Source organism: Mus pahari, chromosome 1, assembly GCF_900095145.1.
Source record: "Mus pahari chromosome 1, PAHARI_EIJ_v1.1, whole genome shotgun sequence".
Classification (NCBI taxonomy): domain Eukaryota; kingdom Metazoa; phylum Chordata; class Mammalia; order Rodentia; family Muridae; genus Mus; species Mus pahari.
Window position 1 is genome coordinate 153,212,481 of NC_034590.1, and position 26,292 is coordinate 153,238,772.

Consider the following 26,292-nt stretch of genomic DNA (forward strand, 5'->3'; position numbering starts at 1 on the left):
GATGGAAGGGAGGGAAGGAAGGAAGGAAGGAAGGATGCCTGGAAAACATTGTTTTAGTATACTACTCACGGGGCATGAAAACTGAGATGCCCTTGATAAGCCTAAACCAATCACAGCATCTCTCAAGACTGAATGGACTTTCTATCTCCTCTTCCTCTGTCCCCTTTTCTTCACCTCCCCTCCCTTCTTCCTCCCTGTCTCCTGAACAGGGTTTCACAATGTGCCCAAGCTGCCCACAAACTTCAGATGGTTTGCATCACCATTTTAATTCTACTAACAAAAATGAAGTCAAAACACCAAAAGGTCTTTAGGATAAGCACAAGTTCTCAGTGAGGTGGAGATGTTGAGAGGATAAAGCCCACACTGGGAGGAAGGGGCAACAGCTAAAAGCACTTGTCACTCCTGCAGAGGACTTGGCATGGTAGCTCACACCTGCCTAAACTCCAGTTCCAAGGGATCTGATGCCCTCTTCTGGCTTCCGTGGGCACTTGCACATATCTGGTACACATACAAACAGGCACAAACATATAACAAATTTAAAAGTACATAAATTTTTTCAAATAGAGAGTAAAGGCCAATCAGCAGCTAAGACCCACTGCCCTCCACAGGCACAAGACCTACCTTTCCGCTTGAGAGACATTAGAGACCTGAAGAACCCTGCTCCTGGGCCAGCCCCACCAGGCAGCTTAAGGTCCACTTCACCCATCAGCTGAGCCAACTCAGTTCCAGGCAAATCAATAAGCCTTGTGATGTTGCTGACCACCAACTCGGTGAACACCTCTGGTTTCTCATGTCGGAGTTTCTCCACAAAAAAGTCAGGATTGAAGATAATAGGCTGACCTCGAAGGGGAGAGTCATTGCAAATGACAAAATTGCAAATGGCATCACTAGAAGAAAAAAAAAAGTGTTTCCGAGGGATCATTTTGTGTTTCTCGCTTCCTAGCCCAGGGTTCATCAGTTCCCGAGTGTGCACACAGCAGAGGGCTCCTAACAGGCTGCTTCCTCCGGTACAAGAGCTGACCTTGGAGTCTGCTCTTCATAGCCAAAAAGCATTTGCAGAATGGAAGAGGCTTACAGCTACATAAAGATATATACATTAATGCAGCTTTGCCTAGGTCCACAGACAGGTTCTAGCTGGTTGACCAGTTAGTGGTTCTTTGTGCATGCTAGTCAAGGGCTCCGTGACATTGTGCTACTAGAGTTAAATAAACCCATTTTCACTTTTAAATCTCTGCATGCCTCTGACACATGAGTTAGTATGGAAGTCTCACTCTTGCTGGGAAAGGTTCTTCTCTACAAGGCCCTGATCTTCATATTTAAGAACTCAATCGCTGAGCCAGGAAGCCAGCCAAGCCTGATGTCCCGAGTTTGATACCTGACTCCCACATGATGGGAGTAGAGAACTGATTCCCACCAGCTGTCCTCCGATCTCCACATCATGCTGTGGTGCATACACCCTCACAACAACACACAAAATAAATACGTGTCAAAAATGGTTTTAAGTATAAATTTTCTAAAAATAACTCTACTGTGTGCATGGTGGCACATGACTGTAATCTCAACATTCTCCATGAGGCTGAGGTGGGAAGACTGGGAGACGAAGAGCAGCCTATATAATGAGATCCTGACTCAAGCAGTAGTTAAGTTGTTAAAGAGATGGCTCGGCAGTTAAGAATACTTGCTGCTCTCCCAGAAACCGGAGTTTGGTCACCAACACCCATGTGGAGGAGCTCACCAGTAACTACAGTTCCAAGGGATCTGAAAATTTCTTTTAAAAACTTCTAAAAAATAATGATTATTATTACTAAAGTAAATTTTTTTTTTTTTTTTTGGTTTTTCAAGACAGGGTTTTTCTGTATAGCCCTGGCTGTCCTGGAACTCACTTGGTAGACCAGGCTGGCCTCAAACTCAGAAATCCGCCTGCCTCTGCCTCCCGAGTGCTGGGATTAAAGGCGTGCGCCACCACGCCCGGCTTAAAGTAAATTTAATAAGAAGAATGTACTACTCCACCTCCTATAGTACACATGATTGTTTGCATTCACCATTGATTATCTCTAATGGCTGCTTCTAATCCTTATCATATACATACAGTCATCAGTTATATAGCAGATGAATAAATATAACACATCACAAAGGACTACTTATCATACTTCAGTAAAGCAAAGTTAAATTCACCTGACTCATAAAAAGACTTTCGCAATAAAACATCCACTGCACCCAGGCTATCAAGCACTGTTCCAGGAAAAGTATGTCTCTAAATATTAAACAGATCTAACCAACAGCGCATCTTGCTAACCCAACATGACCTTCCCTCACAGTTCTGGGCTCTCTGCATGCTAGGCAAGCATTCTTCCCAACAATATCTCCAACCTTGGTTGGTGTGCTGTGGTGTGGTTTGGTTTGTTGTTTTTTGAGACAAGGTCTCTCAAACTACAGCCAAAGTTGACCTGCAATTCACTCTCTAGCCCTATTGCCTCAACCTCCCAAATACTGGGATTACAGGTGTAAACTACCATACCCAGTTAATAATTTTTGTTTGTGATACTGGTAGTTAAACCCAGGACCAAGTACATGCTAGACGACCATTCTTCCACCTCCTCAGCCTAGCTGATAATCTTTAATAACACCATAATGAAAAGTCCATCAAATCTAATCAGTGTGTCTTGAAAATAAATGATTGCACAATCTTAACAGCCCCAATCTTCAGTCTGTGGCTACTATATGCCTTTTACTATAAGAAATCACAAAGAATTTAGGGCCAGCAAGATGGCTTAGCCAGTAAAAGTGCTTGCCACCAAGCCCAACAACCTGAGCTTGATCCCTAGGAGCCACAGGAAAGGAGAGAATCAACTCCTACAAACTGTCCTCTGACTGGCACGCACGCGCGCACACACACACACACACACACACACACACACAGAAGCCACATCAGAACTTCGAGCTCTGGATGTGTGCTCAGACGTCACTCTTAAAAGCTCTTAGAAGCTTATCCTCTCAGCCTCCCGTAGCAGCTCACATGGATTTGCTACATAAACCACATACAGCACATCAGGTTATATGCAAGTTATAATCAGAAGTGTTCACCCTTTAACAAGAGGCACTTTTTACAGTGTCAGTTATTACAGGACAGAAACAAGAGTCATTATGGAGGAACTACTGTTTATAATCACTGCAAGTGACCATCAAAAAAAAAAAAATCAGGAAATGCATAGCACAAGAAAAATAACCATGAGGTTGTCTAATCATTTACTGTAATTCACATGCCTTTTAAACCTGAACAACTGGTTTCTGATGATTATCTCTAACATTAATGTATATAAAGTCCTAGTCCTGAAGTAGAAACTTGTATACATGGAAAAGCCTATAGACTTGCATCACTTTAACATCCAGAGCATGACTGGTTAAGACTGAGATTTTTGTCACTGCTGTCCCTTCCAGTCCTAAACTGGATCAAATACACACACTTGAAAAGGAACAAGAAACACAAAGCCCTCCTTCCTACCAGCCATCACCCTAAAATACACTTTCTCCTAAATAGCTTGAACAGGTTCAAGACTGCCTTAAGGAAAGAAGATGGACTGGAAGCCCTAATTGCGTGGTTCAGCATAAGCCACCTCATCTACTTTCCCCTACCCACTCTCTGCTGGTGTTCATTCACTCTTATGATGCCACACTTTTTCCTTAAGCAAATTATTTTTTAACTTCTTCACCTTTTCAGAGTAGAGCACCTGCACAAGGACTTGTAAGACAGAAATAATTTAAAGTAAGATGGTAAGACACAGAAAATAGTTAAGAGAGGTTTTCCTTTGAAGTTCCCCATATTACAAAGCCCACTAATCCTTTCCAGGAGAGCAAACACTTCCACAATGCAAAGCTAGCAATATCTTTGACTAACTGCATATCTAGGACTAAAAAATAGCATCCTATTCTACAAGATTTTAACACTAAATTTGCTCAAGTTCAAGAAAAATAAAACTTCTTACATAAACGCCGAAAGCTTCTGATGAGGCATTGCTCAGCACAAGAGACAGGACAAAGCTTTCTCCTGCTGTGACAAAGAACTCTCCTTTCTGACCCCTGTACAACCTACACAAATTCCGGGCATGTGGGAGGCACAACGACATATTATGGGGCCTGAAAGGCGGTACTTACTAAGCTCTGAGGACTGTTCTGCAGGGAGGAAGAAAACAGAAGTGAGGAACCAGATTAGCCAACTGTACTTGCCTGTCTCGGAGTCAGAATCAACAGCAGACTCCCCTCAGCACTTCTACACCACGGGTTATAGCAAATGAAACATCACCTATGTACACAGGCACACGGGATGAAAAACTTCATAATATGGAGGAAGAATGATCTCTACATCATACACAAAAAAATACATCCCCTGGTCTACAGAGTGAGTTCCAGGACAGTCAGGACTGCACAGAGAAACCCCGTCTTGAAAAACAAACAAAACAAAACAAAAAAAGCAAAAAATACATTCCAGCTTCCAGAAGCCATATTTTGTTTTAGTTCTGTGTGTGTGTGTGTGTGTGTGTGTGTGTGTGTGTGTGTACCTGTGTGGGTTTGTACTCCAAGTGAATGAAGGTACCCACAGGAGCCAGAGGTAACCAGATGCCTGGAACTTATGTTATAGGTGAGCAGAGTCCTCAGCAAAAGCAGTAAGCATTGTTAACTGATGAACCATTTTTCTAGTCCAGCTCAGGCTGGAAATGAAAATTCCAGTGCCAAGAAAAGAACAAAAAGAAAAAAAAAAAAAAAAGAAATGAAAATTCCAGTGCCAGGTGTGGGATACATTCCACTGGCCAGAGAGACGCCAGGCTCCAAAACAACACAAACTATTGTTAATAGATTATATTGGTAGATCTCACACAATTTGGTTAAAGGACTTAGAAAACTCAGGCTGGAGTTGAGCTAGACAACTCCTCCCGCAGCTATATTTCAAACTGCCTGGAAGGTGCCATGCAGACTGGCAGGAACCAACGTCTTAACAATGGACCCTGCCTGCTATAATACTCAGATGCCAGGCGAGATACGCCAGGGAAAATAGCAACATGACTTTTCGGGGGCAGACAACTGCCTTCTGACTGGATTTGAACCCTACTCCACATTGGGATGTCACAGGCCTAGCAGGAACCCACTGCTGCTGTTTTGCTAAATGAGCAAGTTGTCAAATTGCCTTCTGTTTACTCCATAGATTGTGCTACTCCCGGCCTTGAGAAGTGGATCCTTTTGCAGTGGATATCAGTTGTTCAGTGGTATAGCTGTTAAGTTGCCCAAATTCCAATCAATTACCCTCACCATGCTCATGCTAACTACCCTAATTAAACTCAGTGGGTCTCAGAGGAAGGTGAAGAAAAATGAGGGAGGTTTGTGGGGCTAAAAAGGGGTCAGGAGATATGGGATAAAAGAGGGAAATAGGAGCTGGGAATGGTGGCACATGCCTTTAATCCCAGCACTTGGGAGGCAGAGGCAGGCGGATTTCTGAGTTCGAGGCCAGCCTGGTCTACAAAGTAAGTTTGAGGACAGCCAGAGCTATACAGAGAAACCCTGTCTCGAAGAAAGAAAGAAAAAAAAAAAAAAACAGAGGGGAATAAGGATAGAGATGATCAAAGTACACTATATAAATGTACAAAGTGGTCAAAGAATAATATTTTTAATACAGATCTAAACATGGAACAAGAAACATTTTTAAAAATTTTACAAACCAGGTGTTTTTTTGTAGGAGAAGTTATCTGTAGGGAAGGTGTTCATAAGTGTTTCTTTTGTTCTGTGTTTAACGGTGCTACAAATAGAAGCCAGGGCTTCATGCATGCTAAGAGAACACTCTGCCACTAAGCAATATCCCTGAAAACAGTATTTAAGAAGAGATTAATCAAGGTAAGGAAACCACAAAGACCCAGTTACCAAGGCCCAGCAGTGATTTGTGGAAGAGGACAAGGAAATCAAAAGTAGAAATTGTTTAATTTTATATGCAGATGAGAGCTCATTGGGTAAAGGCTCCTGCTCTTGAGTCAGACAAACTGAATTTAAGCCTTGGAAACTATAATCAATGTAGTTGCACACGCTTGTAATCCCAGTACTGAAGAAGTGAAGCCAGGAGGACGCCTGGGGCTCACTAACCAGTCTAGCCTAGGTGATAAGATATAAAAGCATAACCCACAAAGAAATGTTGAATATTACCTACATTAAAATTTTTCAGCCAGGTGTGGTGGCCCACGCCTTTAATCCCAGCACTCAGGAGGCAGAGGCAGGTGGATTTCTGAGTTCGAGGCCAGCCTGGTCTACAGAGTGAGTCCCAGGACAGCCAGGGCTACACAGAGAAACCCTGGGGGGGGGGGGGACTTTTCAGCCAGTGATCCAGCTCAGCAGGTAATGGCAATTGCAATACGAGCCTAGCAACTCAAGTTACAATCCCTAAAAGAGTGGAAGGAGAGACCTGATTCCAAAAAGTTCTCCTCTTGACCTTTTACATAGGCTCTATAGCACATGTGCCCATACATGCATCATGTACGTGTATGTACATGTACACACACACACACACACACACACACACACACACACACACACACACACACACACACACACACACACACACCAACCACAGTCCATCTTCAGGGGTCCTGATACTAGGTTAAATTTTTTAGGTTTTTTGTTTTGGACATGGGGTTTTTCTGTGTAGCTCTGGCTATCCTGGAACTTGTTCTATAGAGCAGGCTGGCCTCAAACTCACAGAGATCTGCCTGCCTCTGCCTCCCAAACCCTGGGATTAAAAGCATGTGTTACCACCACCCATCAAGGTTAAGGTTTAAATATGATGCAAGTGGGCAAATAGTATGCACAATTAAGCAGTCCAAGATCAAGTGGTCTGACAAGTTGATAGAACTTTGTGAAATCTCATTCCAGAAAACAAATTCCCGCTCTGGCCTATACCATGGCTCCAGCACTTTCCTTCTTTCCAATTCTGCTGAGAAAACTCTAATTTCGTGGGGTCCGTTTTTATCTCAGTAGTCTGGCAGCTAAAAGGTGGAATATTGAGGCTCAGAAGCTCAAGCTCATCCTTGAGACAAGTTCCCAGGTGCTAGTACTGCTGCTATAAATCACTGAGCCATGAAAAGGGAGGAGGTTTGAAGCTAACATGGCAAAATGCTAAGATCCACTGGGGCTGAGGGATAGAATATGCATTCCTCGACACACTTCTGCGTAGAAACAACATTTCATGACAAAATGTTGCGGTCTCTTGTGGGTATGGGGTTTTTTGTTTGTTTGTTTGGTTGGTTGGTTTTTTTTTTGGTTTTTCGAGACAGGGTTTCTCTGTGTAGCCCTGGCTGTCCTGGAACTCACTTTGTAGACCAGGCTGGCCTCGAACTCAGAAATCCGCCTGCCTCTGCCTCCCAAGTGCTGGGATTAAAGGCGTGCGCCACCACGCCCAGCTTGGTATGGGGGTATTTTGTTGTTGTTTTTGATTTTTAAGTAGCAAAGTAATTAATTTGGTCCTAAATCTTGTTACAACTAACATGAACATCATAATGGAGTTGGGAATGCAGCTCTAAGGTCTAGCATGTGCTTGGTTGGCATCTGTGAGGCCCTGGCTTACCAACCCATGCAAAACAGCAAAACAAACAAACAAAAAGCAGAAAATGACAAAACTATATAATTTCCTTATTTTCATTGTGCAGAGCAGCAATAATGGCGCATACCTTTAATCTCAGCACTAGAGAGGCAGGGGTAGGTAGATCTCCAAGTTCAAGACCAGCCTGATCTAAAGAAAGCGTTCTGAGACAGGCAGGGCTACTCTGTCTCAAGAAAACAAAAACAAAAAAACAAACAAAAAAACAACAACAATAAAACAAAACAAAACCTAACAAAAAAATAAAATAAAATAAAGCTATAAAAGGTTGGGTGGGAAGATAGATCAGTTGCTTGCCTCACAAGCTTGAATTCAATACCCAGCTCTGTGTAAAGCATGGTGGCATGGCCATGGCTTACAATTCCAGAGCTGGGATGGAAGACAAAGATTCTAGAAACTCAGGGCCAGTCAGCCTAGTTAAATGGGCAACTGCCAAGTCTTAGTGAGAGACCCTGTCTCAAAAACAGAGCAGCTACCTCCTGAGGAACAGTCACCCAAGGTTATCTCTGCTCCCTATACAGACATGCACACACGTATGCACACACACACACACACACACATTTAGGGCTAGGAATTGGCACATGGTAGAGTGTTTGCTGGTACACTCAGAGCCCTTTGTTCTGTACCAAAAAAAGGGGGGGGGGCAGGTATGTCAGAAGCAGGAAATAGGAAAATGAGTCATTAGGTGTGTAGGTATTTAGATAAGCATCTATCTCCAAGAATGGCTGAGGCCAGAGTCATTTTACAACCTGGCAGGAGTCTACAGTGATTTCTCTACCACTAGATGGTACACTGCATGTAAAGTGATATGCTTGCAGAATGGGCTGGACACAGGATCTACCTTTGAAAAATCAATTAAAGAAAAATGAAATGCAAGTGCTTCTGAGGGCACCAAAACCGTGAACCCGCACAGCTCCAGGGAGCAAACCCAGCAGCCTGCAGATGGATCTTTTGGCTGACTCTATCCAAACTAGAAACCCACAAAACTAAATGTTTCCTCCCTGGTGAATTGCTTAACTTGATTTCTTCTCCAAGAACCACAACCTTGGCAGCTTTTCTCAAAATATGAGCTATATTTAAAGTTGTCTAAACCTGACTTATCACCCTATGAGAAGTATTCACTCTCTTGCTGTGTTTTTCAACCCTAAGAGGCTCTGAAACTCAGTGTTAAGTTTGTCCCTTTATTAGGGGCAAATTAGAAAAGGAATAAAGTACCAAATAAAACTAGTACATTCTCCCTCTTCCTGCACTCTCCATAGCAAGTTTTAAGTTGGCTCATGAAAGCTGTACATAGAGAATACAAACTGAATGAGCCATGTGCCGGGCTTACAGGCTTTCTAGCTACAGCAAGCAGTCCCGAGCAGTAAGCAGCACCACATGGTTTTGCAGCACAGTACCCACTTCCTTAGATAATCTTAGACATTTAAACCTTAAAGTCTGCCCTTAAGGGGCACTGTCCTGCCAAGGTCCTGTAATGTGATCTTATTTCCCACACGCTATCTCCAAAATGTATCCAGCCTCTATATTTGATCTCAACTTAAACTAACTGAAGCCATAGAACAACCTGACATGAACTGACAAACCAGAGGTGAAAGAAGCCTTGGTGGGCTGGAGAGATGGNTCAGTGGTTAAGAGCACTGACTGCTTTTCTGAAGGTCCCGAGTTCAAATCCCAGCAACCACATGGTGGCTCACAACCATCCATAATGAGATCTGATGCCCTCTTTTAGTGTGCCTGAAGACAGCTACAATGTACTTACATATAATAATAAATAAATCTTTGGGCCAAAGCAAACAGGCCCAGAGATAAATAAAACTTTGAAAATAAAAATGAAAAAAAGAAAGCTGCCTTGGCTAATCTTACCTCCTTACCCATACACTGGAATCTAATGGAAGACTGTGTTCTCCAGAATGACAATGTCATGTTCTCAACCAAGACACTGAGCTACACTTCTCAGAGTGTCCATGACGACACTTTATTGGCTTATTGGGAATGTTTATCCTTTTGAGTATCAAAAGAATTGCCATTGCTCTTGTGGATGACTCCTCCCACAATCTCCTTCCTCCAACAATGTACAATGAGAAGGAAGCTAATTGCAATTAGAAAAGTTAACACCACTGGGCTTGTGAAATGGCTCAGTGGGTAAAGCATTTCCTGCCAAGCCTGAGACCTGTAACTCCTAGGACCTATGCTGAAAAGAGAACCAACTCTTGAAAGCTATCTGCTGACCTCCAAAATGTACCACAACACAACCACACAAAAATGGGGGTAGGGGATGTTGTTGTTCTTTTAAACATGGCGGAAGGCTGGGTGGTGAAGGCATGCGCCTTTAATCCCAGGATTTGGGAAGCAGAGGTTGGTGGAGTTCAAGGCCAGCCTGGTCTACAGAGTGAGTTTCAGAATAGCCAAAGCTACACAGAGAAACAATGTCTCAAAAAAACTTAAAAACAGTAACATCAGGGGCTGGCAAGACATCTCAGTAATTAAGATACTGTCTAAGCTCCCAGAGGACCAGGAATAGTTCTCAGTACACACACCAAGCAGCTTAAAGCCACCTGTAACTCCAGCTCCAGGGGACCTGACACCATCTCCTGGCCTATATGGGCAGTTGCATACATGTGGTACACACAGACATACACACATACATAAAAATAGTTTTTTAAAGTAACATCAAACCGGGCGGTGGTCGCACAAGCCTTTAATCCCAGAACTTGGGAGGCAGAGGCAGGTGGATTTCTGAGTTCGTGGCCAGCCTGGTCTACAGAGTGAGTACCAGGACAGCCAGGACTACACAGTGAAACCCTGTTTCAAAGAATAACAAACAAAAAAAAGTAACATCAAAATTCCCTATTTGAGAATGTTCTATAGAATATCTCACTAATAAGGACTCTCTCACTTCTCAAATAAATAGAGTCGAAGTCTCAGAAGATTATTTTCTATAGACTTTAAATGGCAAGAATCCCTGGTAATTAGTACTGGAAGCAATTCTACACTACATCTGTGTGTTCCAAGTCCAAAATGATGAATACTGTCCAAGAATAAACCAATGCTTTTGCTCTAGAGGATCTTATTGAAAATACATTAGTTTGGGGACTTTTGTTTGTTTGTTTTTCTTCTGCCTCAAGACAGGGTTTCTCTGTGTAGTCCTGGCTGTCCTGGATCTCACTCTGGAGACCTGGCTAACCTCAAACTCAGAGATCACCTACCTCTGCCTCCCAAGAGCAGGGATTAAAGGAGTGTGTCACTGCCACCCAGCCTCTCTGCTTTGTTTTTTGAGACAGGTCTCACTACTGTAGCCCAGGTGGATCTTAAACTCACCATCCTCAATAACCCAAGTGCTGAGATGTACATACAGGTCTGTGCTCCTATCTGATCTTCAAGTCTTTAAACTTTCATTATTGTTAGCATATAATCATTATTTAGAAAAAGATATATAACATATAGTCATTGTCCACGACGGTGGATTTTGATTTTGGTTATGGTTTTTGAGACAGGTCTCATGTAGCCCAGGCTGGCATCAAATACTATACATAAGATGTGGCTGACCTTTGAACTCCTGATTCTCCTGCTTCTACCTCACTAGTGCTATGCTTATAGGTGTTCACCACCACATCTAGTTATACTATCTTGACTTTAAAGCAAAAAAAAAGGGGGGGGGGAGGCTGGAGACATAGCTCAGCAGTTAAGAGCACTGACTGCTTTTCTGAAGGTCCTGAGTTCAAATCCCAGCAACCACAAGATGGCTCACAGCCATCCGTAATGAAAACTGATGCCCTCTTCTGGAGTGTCTGAAGACAGTTACAGCGTACTTACATATAATTAATAAAGATTTCTTTTAAAAAAAAAAAAAAAAACAATATATGGGTGAGTTAAAAATCTTAAGCTTTCCGATGAAACTGCAATCAATGGAACACTGGCAATTTTAAAAAAAAAAAAAAAAAAAAGGATGGTGGTGATATAGTTCAGCAATAGCACCACAACAGACAAAGGTAATGCGGCAATAAACATAGGGAAAAAAAACATAGGAGAAGCACAGGGCACAGGGTAGAAGCACACAGATAAGCTCCAGTTATTGGTGATATCATAGATCTTGGGAAGGAACTCTTTACCTGTGCTCTATAACGGCTTGTATCTATCAGTTTTCTCATATGTGAAAACTACCAAACAGGTTATTTGGTATTGACCTACTATCTACCAAATAGGTTAAAAAGAGGAAATAAAAAGGACAAGGAAATTAGAGAGCCCAGAAACATGCTCACAGAGTGCCTGAAACTTTGATATACAGTAGCAACTACTTCACAAATATTAATGAAGTATCAGGTTCCATAAAAAGAAAAAAATATGACAATTTTCTTTTAATGACCCCTAATAATCAAACAGCAAACTACACTCCAAAAATAAGGTTTTAATTCCAGTCTCTTCTAAATTAAATGGAATAAGCAAAATCCCATTTGGGGGCTTTAGTTAATAAAAGAACATTTAACCCCCTATAATCAACTTGTCTCTTTTCTAAATCTCCAAATCCTAGAACATACAGATATAATTTTATATGTAGGTATTTTTAAAGTTTTTAAAATAACAGCACTTTACAAATTCAAATGTGTGTATTAGTATTTACTAAGCAGGTTATTAAGCCGTCACTATTTGGGAAAGGCTCGCAGGTCAAAAGAGGTGTCATGTCTGTATGTGTTCTTGATGAGTTTCTCAGGAAGTATGGTATTCAGCTTCTCCAGATCACGGCAGGGAAGAAAGCCCAATGCAGGGCAGATCCCAACTCCAGACAGGACTACAAAGGCTCAGTGTAAGGAACCCTGCGATCAGTCCTCAGCATCTCAGTGGTCTAACAGACAGCCGTCATCCCGCCTGTCTCTCTCCTTTCCCTAGGCTCTTTATCCTAGAGCAAACCTTTTCAGTACCCAGAGATATCAATTATATACATTACTGCCCAGTACTGAATCTCCAGTCATTTCTATGCCCACTGCTGCAAGACATGGATCTCACAGAAGCGTTACTCAGAGAGTGACTGTCTCCTCAGGACGTGTTTGAGATGCCAAAATCAGAGTTATGCAGCATATCTGTAAATGCTAGGCTACACACATTGGCAGTGAGATGCCTCTGTAAAGGCACTCACTGCCAAGCCTCACAACCCAAGTATGATCCTCAAATCCACTCGGTGGAAGAAGAAAACTGTGAGTTACTTTCTGCCTTCCTGTGCATGCACTGTGGCACCTAAGTGTTTTAAAATTTTAAAATAGATTTAAAAATTGTTAGTCCCATTAATTAAATGGGGCTGTGGATACAGCTCAGTCAGTAGGAGGCTTGCCTAGCACCACATAATACAGGGCTTGGTGGCATATGCCTGTAATTCCAGCACTTGGGAGTAGAGGAAGGAGGTTCAGAAGCTCAAGATTAGGGTTCCCTGGATTACATGAGAGACTCTATTTCAAAAAAAAAAAAAAAGTAAATAAGTAAATGAACCTCACAAGAACCCCCAAACTCATCTCCTGCAATATGCAACTGACAAGTACACAGGTACCTGAAACAGGATTGGGAGTTCCAGTCCAGCCTAGCTACTTAGCAGGAATCTGTCTCAATAACAACAACAGAAGTTTCAGATTCAGAGAAAACTGTGATGATCATTTAGTAAACAGTTTCAAATTTTACATTCAGTTGGCAGTAGCCTCAAGGAAGAATTCTAAGTCCTCCTGCTGTAGAACAGTATTTCATTTGTCCTCATTTTCATTACAATTCAGGATTTTCGAGTAGGAGGAGGGATAATCTAATGACATTTATCAACCCACGGGCACAGTTCCTGGGAGACATAAAAGGTCAAAGAGTGGAAAACTCCTCCATACGAAACAGTAACATACCCACACAAGCCCATCAGGGCTCAGGAAAAATCAGGCTCACAAACTCGGTTTCCCAAAATTCTTGGCTCTTCTGTTCTGTACGAACTCCGTACCAAAGCATAGCATTGATCATACTCTCTGACACTGTAAGTAATCTCATTCTATTGGAGTGTATCAGTCTCCAATATTTGTAATCGGTTAAGACAGGCTTGGCTTTATGACAGGGACAGTACAAGTTCAAGAAAGAAGAAATGAGATCACAATTTCAAGGAAGCATAAAAATCTATCATATTTTGAATAGTATTTGCGCTTTAAATAGGTTGTGTCATTCCGTCCAGGTTCTGAATTAAGTACCGTTATGTTCATTTTCGATGGCTAAAGCCGCGAAAGGTCAGCCAGCTTGGGGGACAAAAACTCCCTTTTAACTCAAGTCGCGGCTCTGACTAAAGCGCAGAGGCTGTCACAAAGGACATTTAAAGCTCCCGGGACCTTGTGGGAGTCTCTGAACCGCTCTGGGCTTCAGTTGCCACTCAAAACGCTCGGCGCCAGGGCAGACACCATGACCGTGGCCCGGGGGTCTGCAGCCAGAGCGCCGGGAGGGCTTCACGCACGGCCGCGGGACTCGCGGAGAGCAGCGCAGTGGGAAGCACGGACTGCACCGACGCGCCTCAGCCCCCGCAGGCGCGGCGGCGTAGACACCACGGGCGAGAGGAACAAAGCCCGGGCCTGTGGACCACGGTGACTCAAGGGCAGGGCGGCGACATCGCTAGCCCACAGTCCCGTCTCCTAGGCAGCAGGACGGAAAACTTGGCTCACCTCCGGCCAGAGTCGCAGACCGGCGCCTCCCCTCCACTCAGCGCCTCAGCCGCCATCTTCCGCGGCAGCTTGGTCTGCAGCCCCGCCTCAGGCACCGCCCCTTAGCCCTTAGATTGGCTAGGATGTTTTTCTAAGCCCTGTACGATTGGACAAACCTATAGCCCCGCCTAAAGAAGAACCGTTCCATGCTACTATTGGTCTATTCAAATATCTAACTGTCATTGGTAGCACAGAACCAACGAAAGGGTGGGAGAAACACCTTCCCGAGGCCTGCCGGGAGATGTAGTTTCTCGTTTTGATTAACCCATGTATTTCCGCGGATCAAGTCACAAATTCCAGTCAACGCTCCCCTCCCCGCTAGGTAAATCTCTGAGTTACAAAACTGTCGATTTTTAAAGTGACTTTAGGAGTCACTTGAAGAGGAAAGGTTCGTGAGACCCCGCCCACCCCCAAGTTTGGTAGGCAGTTAACGGTTGCTAGGGAAAAGGGCTCATCACCCCTCACTCACTTAAACCCCCATTCACCACACCCCCAAGATCCATAGACTTAGTAAAAGGGAAGAAAAGGCATTTTCTTCAATGGTATATACTCAGTGGTAAATTGCATACGTTCCTGTAAGCAACCCTAAGTAAACTCATTGTGTGTGTATGTATGCATGTATGTATGCATGCATGTATGTATGTATGTAGGGGATGGTCTTCAGGATACAGATTTGGGGGCGGCGGGGGTCATTATAAAGGCACCAAAACCACTGGCTAGGATAGAGAGGCAAATTTTGGGCCAACCAGCCAAGCCTCCTTGGGTGACTTCAGGCCAACAAGAAAATGTGACTAAGCTGGGCAGTGGTGGCACACACCTTTAGTCCCAACACTTGGGAGGCAAAGGCAGGAGGAAAAAAAAAAAACATGGTATGGATATATGAAATTCACAATTAATAAAAAATATTATTTAACAATAAGAGGCAACTAGAGATGGTTCTGTGGTTCTAAGAACACTTGCTGCTTTTCCTGAGGACTAGAGTTTGGTTCACAAGGGCCAGCCAGTGAGTCCAGCTCCAAAGGACTGAGTACCTTCATATAGCCTCCAGAGCTGGCCTCCAGGGCACACGCACACAGATGCACAGAGACACATAAAATCTTTTCTAAAAGCAAAAAATATAGATGGTAGAGAGTAAAAAGTGAAGGGAAAGAACACTGTGACCCTGACTTGACCTCCAGACCAGGCAACCTTGACCCTAACTTGACCCCAAGCTCAAAATCGGGGCCAAGAAACAGAATCCCACCAATCCCTGAGCAAAAACAAGTGGATTTCCGTAAGCTTGAGACTTTCCAGCGTATGTTGTGAATCCCAGGACATCTAAGGCTACATAGACCCTGTCTCAAATAAAACCAAAACCAAAACCAAAAACAAAAACAAAAACAAAAACAAAAACAAAAACAAAAAAACACTACCTATATAATCGTTTTGGGGATCTTCACCTTGCTGTGAGCGTTCCAAGATAAATTTCTTGTAGCACAAACGGGCAGAGACCACACCTACTTTCTTCCCTATCATTCTGCCACAGAGTAGCCATGCAGGAACACACACACACACACACACACACACACACACACAAACATTTGAACAAATATAAGCAACTCTTTCAACTACCTTAGCTAAATAAAAAGGTATGTGTTCTTGTTTGGTGGCACAGTCCACTGCCCCAGGACCCTCCTTGAAACACCATCGTACATGTACCCGAGACATCACCATCACCAAATCCATGTACGTTAATCCTCCCACTCTCCTCTGGTGCCAAGGCTTCCTGTGTTAGTCCCCCTTTTCAAGGCTCCCAAACCACAATGATGGAACCTGAAGAACTCATCTTGCAGATGGGAGGAAGTCAAAAGAAGAGAGAGATCTTCATCTGTCTGCTTGTTGGACTCACTGAGTCAAACAGGAACCACTGGAGCAACCTGTGTCCAAACACATCTGGCCAATACAGCCTTTGTCCAAACACATCTAGCCAAAGACTTCCAGGACGAGCTAAACCAGGTAACAGTCGCTGCACACAGTCTTCAACACCGGATAACCTTGTTTTCTTTTCTTTTCTTTTCTTTTCTTTTCTTTTCTTTTCTTTTTTTTGTTTGTTTGTTTGTTTGTTTGTTTTTTTTCAAGACAGGGTTTCTCTGTGTAGTCCTGGCTGTCCTGGAACTCACTCTGTAGACCAGGCTGGCCTCGAACTCAGAAATCTGCCGCCTGCCTCTGCCTCCCAAGTGCTGGGATTAAAGCTGTGCGCCACTATGCCCGGCAGCACCAGATAACCTTCTTAGCGGGAGTTGTTCTCCAAAATTGGAGGGCCCTGGACTTAATGACTGCTGAACAAGGAGGGACTTGTGTTTTGCTGGGGGAGGAATGTTGCTTCCATATGAATCTGGACTGGTAGAACAAGATGTACAAATGCTTAGAGAGCTCCCAGGGTGGGGATCTCTGGCCATGCTACGCTACCAACACCTCTCTACCCCATAGTACTCTAACCCCTTGGTAGCTTGGCTTCTTCCCCTCCTTGGCCCCGTACTAGCCATGGGAGCCTTGCTCCTCTTGGCACCCTGCCTCATCCAATTCCTAAAGCAGCAGATGAATAGCGTTGCAAAAATCACTACTAATCAGGTCTTGGCTCAGTATCAAACTGTTGCCAACCTAAGAGACGGTTATTCCAATGACACCTCTCCTTTATAAAAAGGAAAAGGAGTTGTGAGGCAGTGAACAGTACCACCAAACAGAAAGCTTGGTAAGGTCGTGCAGATTCAAACACCCTGGTAAGTCTCCTCTCTGAGAACGGTAAACTGTTAATCTACTCCCAACCAGGTTCCTGTCCTGGAATGTGTGACCTTAACACCCCATAAAGAGGACTGTGACAATCAGTCATGTAGGGACAACACCACATGCAGGTGAGGCATCCCTAACCAAGCCAATAGAAAGCATCTGCCTTTAGATCCCAACCCACCCCAAAATGTACATAAGACCCTATCCACAAGGAATAACGTGCACGAGTTATTTCATCAAAGATCATGTGAGAGCGTCTGTCTTACAGAGCTGTAATGCCGCCATGAGGAAGAGAATTCTCTCCTGAAGCTTACTGAGCTGGAAGCTGCTCAGCTTGGCTTCTAGCTGGCCCACTGAGTCCAGCCACCCTTCTGTGCCTCATCGACTGCAGCAGAGGCCAAGGAGGAGGCCCAGCAACTCGCCTTGCTCCAGCCCCCCACCTCGGAAAGCCACAACTCCGGCCAGGCCAGAACCCCGCACCCCACTACACAGACCGTCATGTTCTAATAAAGTTTTTCAATTGAGGAATTTACGTTAAAAGTCTGTTAGGCATGAACTAGGGGATGACTCCACCGTAAAGCTCCTACTGTGTGCACATGAGGGACCAGGGTTCAGAGTCCTAGAATCCAAGTAAAGCCGAACACAGCGGTCCACATCTGTAATCCCACCACCTCCGCAGTCCACATCTGTAATCCCACCACTTCTGCAGCTACAGAAGAAACAGAAACTGGAGATGCCCAGGAAGCCTGAGGACCACCTAGCCTGCAGTACCCAGAGACGATCAACAAGAATCCTCCTCTCAAGGTGGAAGATAAGTGTGGGACCGTGAAAGGCAGCCTATTTTGGTTGAGCGAGGCTTGCTCCAGAGACCCAGTAGAAAACTCTACAAGGGACAAACAGCAAGCCACATTCCTGGAGACAGGTGCCTGACACCACAGAGCCCCCAACTCCATAATTCTGTAACTATCAGTCATGCAGACAAAGCCCTAAGCTCCTGGCATTCTAGCTAGACTCCACCCACAGTTGCCTGACAATAGCCAGGTATGCTCCTCCCCACAGTACCCTGCAACTGCAAGGTAGCCCAGCCCACTATAAAAGGGGCTGCTTGGCCCCCTCCTCTCTCTCTCTTAAGCTCTTACCTTTCTTACTCTAATCTCTAGCTCTCCTTTTCCCCTTCCTTTCCCCCTCTTCTCTCCACGTGGCCATGGCAAGCCTCTCTCTTTTACCTTCTCTCTTTCTCTCTGCCTTTCTACAATAAAGCTCTAAAACCATAGACTGTCTCTGTTCATCAAGACCCACTGTGCTTGAACGATGGAATAGGTTTTCCCCTAAAGAGCTACGTCTAACCTCCCACCAGAAGACCTTCCTGTGCTCCAGCCACGCACTGGACCAAGGACTCTCAGCTGCCTGGGAACCATCCGGTGCCTTGCCCCCTCTCTCCCTGCCCTCTCCTCTCTTCTGCTCTGGGGATGACCAAGTTGCCCCCAGGGCCTCCACTTTGTTCTCAGCTCTTCTGGGGTGTCCAGCGGCATCTGGGATGCCCAAGACTGAGAACCGGTTATTTCTGGCCTCCATGAGGCCCAGAGACCTTGGATTGCCCCTTGTCCCCTCCCCCCCCCCCTGCAGGCTGGGGTCTGTGGCTTCCCACAGCCAGATACCCACTGGGGCCATGTGGACAGCTTGCAGCAGTCCTCCCTGTCCACCTGCCCAGAGCACCAGAACTCTAGTGGGATGCGGGTATTCCCCCACGCCCCCTGCCCAACAGATAAGGACCAAGATTCAAGTTTGTCCTCTGACCTCTGGAAGCCTACTGTGATATATGTGTGCCCACAGTCAAACAAATGAACATACACATGCACACATACACACACAGGAGCTTCAAGTCTGATAAATGTGTCCAAGTAAAATCTGTCTGCCTAACAAATCATCTCTATTGAGAATATATGTGGAAAAAATTAAAATCATGTATCAGTGATATCATCTTCTCAGTGTGCTGGGACTCAAACTGGGCTTAAATGTACTAAATAAGTGTTCGACCTCTGAGCTGCACAGTTAACCTCTTGATGAGATTGTCCACTGACTCTCAGCTGAAACTCTAGAGTGTGTGAATCACTATCTATACACATGGGGAACACGAAGATTTAACTTCTGCCAAAAACCCAAAGTAGGAACACGTTCTTTTAAATTCTTTTTAGATGTGTTTAATGTGTATGCGTGTTTTGCCTGTACCATGTGTATGTTTGGTACTCTAGGAGATCAGAGGAGGACCACAGATCCCCTGTTACTGGAGTTAGGGATGGTTGTGAGCCACTATGAGGGTTCTGGGACTCAAACTGGGGTTCTCTTGCAGAGCAATAGATGCTTTAAACTTCTGAGCCAACTCTCCAGTCCACCATTTCTGAATCACTTGTTTGGTGAACATTTTTGGTACACCGACGTGACCCTGAGGGAAACGTACACGGTACTTAGATATGTGGGTTCTCGTCAGGTGCGGTGGCGCACACCGTTGATCCCAGGACCTGGGAGGGAGAGACAGATGGTTCTCTAGGCTCAAAGCCAGCCTGGTCTACTGAGCAAGTTCTAGGGCAGCTAGTGCTACACAGAGACTCTGTCTCTGAAAAACAAACTACATAGGCTCTGGAGTCAGTAAACTCAGGTTCGAGTCCCAGCTCCATCGCTTCCAGCTCTGTGGCCCTGGGGGAGTTAGTTGGGTTTCAGATGCCATCTTCTCTTCTATAAAATAAAACTAATAGAGATTCTCACAGGACTGTTTCCAAGATTAAACATGACGATCCTGAGAAGCTGCTTAGAGACACTGTGTCTAGCATGTGGTGAGCCTAGATCAGTGTTTGAAATGACACAAGGAATATTGAGAATGCTAGCCTGCCTTCCAAGAGAGCACATCTCTCCCCCGTGGGGAGGACCATGTATTACATCACAACTACCACAAATACAACTAAACCTGTTACCCTGGAGCGGGGTGAGTTTCTCCTCAAAACCAACTGTTCCACTCCCTTGATTTCTGATTCAAAGTAAATATCACCGTTGAGTGCTTTTGGTCATCTGAGCTGAACAAACGGCCACTCATGTCCCTGGCCTTCGATGAGTTTACAATATGGAAAGACAGAATGAACCCTTAAAAAAAATCACACACAGTGGAGGGAGAAATGGCTCAGGTAATAAAGTGCAAGCATGAGAGCTTCAGAACTCGTGCCAAGAATGCCACAGAAAGAGGCAGACTGACTGTCATCCCAGCACCAGGGAGAGAGACTGAAGGATTCCTGGGGTTTGCTAGTCTAGCCTAATTAGTGAACTCCAAACCAATGGGAGATCCTTATTCATAAAACAAAATGGATGATTCGAGGAAAGACACTTGAAGCTGCTCTTTTCACACACACACACTCACTCACTCACTCTCAAACACATGCACATGTGCATTTACATACACACTAGGAAATACCCACACATGCACATTTACACACATATGCACACAGAGACACATACATGCACACATGCTGCATACATGTACACACTCATGCACTCACTCATACATGTGCATTCTCATATACCCATGAATGCTCTCCTACTTAAACACATGTATGCACTCACACATGCATGCCCACACAAACAACATGCATCCATGTGCGCACACATGCACTTGCACACACACACATGCATGCACATCACTCACAGAACACCATATGCTCAGAACTGTGCATCAGTAAATATCAAAGAAGATCCCTAGGAGTACAAAAACGTGGAGAGGGGAAGCCCAGTCTCTTGGGAGGGGTCTGCAGGGACCTGGCCTTGAGTCTGCCTGAATGTCTCTGCCAGTCCCTCTGCCCCACCTTCAGACTATTCTTCGGGCAAAAGTGGTGTTCTGGGTCTCTTCATGTTTCTAGCCTCAGCCTCAATGGAGGGGAGACCAGAAGGAAGTAGAAGGATTGAGCTAACGGGGAGCTGTCTGTGATTCTACCTCTGTTTTCACCTTCAAAGGCAACCACTTACAGCTCCAACAAATCTTCCTATCTTTAAATCTTCTACTGTGCAGGTTTGGTTTGGTTTTGAAACATGGTCTCCTGTATACCTCAGGCTGGCTTAGAACTCACAATCCTCCTGCCCCAGTGAGTTGGGTGTTAGGATTACAAATTTGCACCACTATCTTTATTGCCAAACTTTGTCTTGCATTTCTGTTTTTTTTAAAGATTTATTCATTTATTATATGTAAGTACACTGTAGCTGTCTTTAGACACTCCAGAAGAGGGCGCCAGATCTTGTTACAGATGGTTGTGAGCCACCATGTGGTTGCTGGGATTTGAACTCAGGACCTTTGGAAGAGCAGACCGGTGCTCTTACCTGATGAGCCATCTCACCAGCCCATTTCTGCTCTTCTTGTTCCTCTACTTATATCAGGACTGCTTGGTCACAGCATAAAGGCATTGTATGTATCCAAACCTTGCCCCATCATATATGCAGTGTATCTGAACCTTGCCCCATCATTTATGCAGTGTATCTGAACCTTGCCCCATCGTATATGCAGTGTATCTGAACCTTGCCCCATCGTATATGCAGTGTATCTGAACCTTGTCCCATCGTATATGCAGTGTATCTGAGCCTTGCCCCATCGTATATGCAGTGTATCTGAGCCTTGCCCAATCATATATTCAGTGTATCTGAACCTTGCCCCAGTACTGGGCCTGTCAATGGACTGGGTAGGGTACTCACCAAGGGCTTTGTTTGGTTGTTTGGTTGGTTGGTTTTGTTTTCAAGACAGGGTTTCACTGTGTAGACTTGGATGTCTTGGAATTCACTCTGTAGACCAGGCTGGCCTCAAACTCAGAGATCCACCTGCCTCTGCTTCCCAAGTGCTGGGATAAAGGTATGTGCCACCACCTCCCTGCCCACCAAGGCTTTATTGCTTTTATTGCTTTTCTCTCATTCTGTTTTGTTTTCAGGGTCTTGTACAGCTCAGATTAGCCTCAAACTTCCTATGTGGCCAAAGCTGGCCTCTACTTCCCAAGTCCTGTGATTATAACTTTTCCAATGGGCTCAAAATAACAAAACACATAAAAATATGTTCTTGTTAAAGCATCCCTTGGTATACACATGCAATTCCAGCAGGAGACTCTGAAGCAAGCCTGGCTTGTATGAGACCCTTCCAAAAAACAAAAGACTATATATCTCTCAGATCATGTTAGACACTAGAGCATAGAAGATCAGGAGTTCGAGGTCATTCTGTCTAGGCTGCATGGTGAGTCTGAGGCCAGCCTGGGCTACATGAGACCCTGCCTCAAAAAGAAAGAGCAATGAAATGTTTTTGTTTTTGTTTTTGTTTTTTTGGTTTTTTTTGGTTTTTTGTTTTTTGTTTTTTGTTTTTGTTTTTTCGAGACAGGGTTTCTCTGTGTATCCCTGGCTATCCTGGAATTCACTTTGTAGGCCAGGCTGGCCTCTAACTCAAAAATCTGCCTGCCTCTGCCTCCTGAGTGCTGGGATTAAAGGCATGCACCACCATGCCTGGCTATGAAATGTTGTTTTACATGTAGAAAGCATCGTGGCATCGTGGTTATCTCGTCTGTGTATCTTACAGACCAGACATGACAAGTCAGAAGGGAAAAGAGGCAATCCTTTACAACTAAAAAAACAAAAACCAAACAAACAAACAAAAAACAAAACCAGGGCAGATGCAGCAGGATGTCCTGTCAGAGGACATTTTCCTACCACAGCTGGGAACAGCCAGGTCCCAAGCAAAGGCCAGCAGAAATGACGTCTAGAAGGACTCCACGCTCAGGCTTGGGACTGGGAGCTGAGCGAGCCCTGCCCCTTGCTCCAGAAAGGTAACACACTGACCCCAAGCTGGGGCACCATGCCATTAGGGCAGCCACAGCAGAGATACAAGCTAAGTTCTAAAAACCAGAGCTCTGCCAAGCAGCCAGGCCTGGCACAGCGGCCAGGTCTGAGGGAGCATGGGGTGATGGGCACTGTCCTAGATCGCTTTCTATGATAAAGACCATCGCCGAAAGCCACTTGGGGATGAAAGACTTTATTCGGCTTACATGTCCTCGGTCACAGCCCATGGAGAGAATCCAGAATGCAGGGCCTGAAGCAGAGACCACACAGCAACCCTGCCTTGCCCCTCCTGTTCAAGTCTAGCTACCTTTCTTCTTTCCTCCAGAACACCTATCCAGGGGTGGCTCCGCCCACGATGGCTGAGTCCTCCCACATCAATCATTAATCAAGAAAATGCCCCAGAGACTTGATACAACAGAGACATTTTCTCAGCTAAGGTTCTGACAAAAACACAACCAACCGAACAAACAAACTCATAACATAGCACCTTTCTGTGGCTGCAAAAGCCCACAGACAGACTAGACCCTTTGAAGTGGATCTCCCATCAAAAGCTATCGGGAGCCGGGCGTGGTGGCGCACGCCTTTAATCCCGGCACTCGGGAGGCAGAGGCAGGCGGATTTCTGAGTTCGAGGCCAGCCTGGTCTACAAAGTGAGTTTCAGGACAGCCAGGACTACACAGAGAAACCTTGTCTCGAAAAACCAAAAAAAAAAAAAAAAAAAAAAGCTATCGGGAGGCCCTGCTTGATACTGGTGATTTCCACTGTAGCAACACACACTCCAGGTTCGGGATGGACTGGGCTGTGGTGAAGTCACTGGAGGTGTGCCTTTGAAAGGTACATCTTGCTCCTGGACCTTTCTCCCCTCCCCTAACCCCGCCCTCCCTCTCCCTCCCTGTTTCCTTTCACTTTTCTCTACCATCTACTCTGTCTGCTCCACCCCAGTTCCAGAAGCAACAGAGTTTAAAGATCTTGAACTTTGATCCTTGAGACTATGAGCCAAAATCCAGCCCTCTTCCCTTAAGTCCTTTACTCAGTGTCTTATCATGCAATGAACAGTGATAAGAAAGCCCAGTGATAGAGTGACTTCTTTTTTTTTTTTTTTTTTGGTTTTTTGGTTTTTTGGTTTTCTGTGTAGCCCTGGCTGTCCTGGAACTCACTCTGTAGACCAGGCTGGCCTCGAACTCAAAAACCCACCTGTCTCTGCCTCCCAAGTGCTGGGATTCGAGGTGTGCGCCACCACTGCCCGGAAGTGGTAGCGCGTCTTAGTTTCTACTGTTCTGTTGCTGTTTAGAGACACCATGACCAAGGCAACTTTAAAAGGAAGCATTTGATTTGGATGGTTTGCTTACAGTTTCAGGGGGTTAGAATTTACAGTCGTCATCAGAGGGAGCACGGCAGCAGGCAGGCAGGTAGGGCTATAGTGTTGGAGCAATAGCTGCTGAGAACACACCATCTGATCCATAAACTGCAGAAGGAGAGAGAGAAACAGACAGACAGACAGACTAGGCCTGGTGAGGGCTTTTGAAATCTCAAAGCCCGCCTCCAGTAATGTACCTCCTCCAACAAGGCCACACCTACTAATCCTTCCTAAACAGTTCCACCAACTGGGAACCAAATATTCAAACATATGAGCCAATGGAGGCCATCCTCATTCAAACTTTGCCTAGCAATGGAGGGAGGCCTTGGGTTTAATCCTCTAATATCACAGAAAGAAAGGAAAGGAAAGAGGGAGATGAGGAGGTGGCTCAGTGCGTAAGAGCGCTTGCCACAAAAGAAAGAGAATCTAAATTTGAATCCCCAGCAGAGCCACATCCCCAATGTTAATAAGGGACAGGACAAAGAAAAGCAGATTCTGGAAGCTCGGTGGCTAGCCAGCTTAGTGTAATGGTGACCTTCAGGGTCAACAAGAAACCCTTTCAAAAAACAAGATGAGGGGCATGAGAGATGGCTTAGTGGTTAAGAACACTCAACTGCTCTTCTGAAGGGTCTAAGCTCAATTCCCAGTACCCACATTGTTATGATCTAAGCAATGGACACAATAAAGATACACTATGAGACAGATCTCATGTGGGAGGTTTATTGTGGAGCATACAGAAGAGCCTCTGAGCAAATGAAGAAAGGGAAGGGAGGAGATACTGGCCTTTTATAAGGGCATGCAATGCTTACGCTGGGTGAGAGGAGGAGGGTATGTGATTCCTGTCAACAGTAGGAATGTATCTAACCTTGGCATAGTGACGTCTTATCCTGCTGTCGATGGTTCTTTGGGGCAGGGGGTGAAGATGCCCAATTGCTAACATACATGGCAGCTCACAACTATCTGATGCTGTCTTCTGGTATGCAGATGTACATGCAGATAAAATACCCATCTACATAAAGTACATAAATAAATATATCTTTTAAAAAAACATACCTGAAGCCGGGCGTGGTGGCACACGCCAAAAATCCCAGCACTTGGAAGGCAGAGGCAGGCAGATTTCTGAGTTTGAGGCCAGCCTGGTCTACAGAGTTCCAGGACAGCCAGGGCTATACAGAGAAACCCTGTCTCGAAAAACCAAAAAAAAAAACAAAAAAACAAAAAAAAACTGACTTATTTATTGCTCTGATCTTTGCATGCAAGCATACACACACACATATACACACCATGCACACACACACACACACCATACATGCACACATACACAGGCATACACACACACCATGCACACTGAATTAGTCAGGGTTCTCTAGAGTCACAGAGCTTATGGGTAGTCTCTATATAGTAAGGGAATTTGTTGATGATTTACAGTCCAACTCCCCAACTCCCCAGCAGCTGTGAATGGAAGTCCAAGGATCTAGCAGTTGCTCAGTCCCACAGGGCAAGCAGGCAAAGAGAGCCTATGAGAGGATATTAGTGAAGCCTAGTTGCAGTGTTTTGCCAGTACCACGAGATGACCACCAAGAACAGCAGCAGTAGTGGAGTACAGGCAACTGGAGCCTAGAAGACAGGGTGTGTGCTACAAAGGGCAGAGCTGGAGAAGTGACCCAAACCCTTGGAGGAATCCAGAAGATCGTGAGTAGATTCCAGACACTGGACGGTTGGAGTTTGATTGTGACTGTGCCCTGATATTTTTCCCTCTTGAAGGAAGAAAGTATTTTAGTGGAGCCCACAGAGACTTTGAATTGTAAAAAGACTTTGAATTTTAAAAGAGATTGGATATTTTAAAGGGATTGAACTTTTAATATGTAAGAATTTTAAAGACTGTGGGACTTTTAAAGTTATTTAGATCTTGGGGATGAATAAGAAAGTAAGGGTTGAGGCTTAATAGTAATGTGTTTGTGTGTCAAGTTGACAAGGGGTCAGTTGTA

The 26,292-nt window shown here is 44.7% G+C and overlaps 1 protein-coding gene across 1 annotated transcript in view; it reads right to left on the reverse strand.

The window, feature by feature from the left end:
• Arhgap19 (Rho GTPase activating protein 19) overlaps positions 1-14,408 on the reverse strand; it is a 39,819-nt gene extending 25,411 nt beyond the window's left edge. The window contains exons 1-2 of the mRNA XM_021209717.2: positions 14,296-14,408; positions 622-887 (exon numbers count right to left, since the gene is read on the reverse strand). Of these exons, the coding sequence (XP_021065376.1) occupies positions 622-887; positions 14,296-14,351 (322 nt within the window). The 5' untranslated portion in view covers positions 14,352-14,408. The remainder of the gene's footprint in view (positions 1-621; positions 888-14,295) is intronic.
• Positions 14,409-26,292: the final 11,884 nt, after the last annotated feature.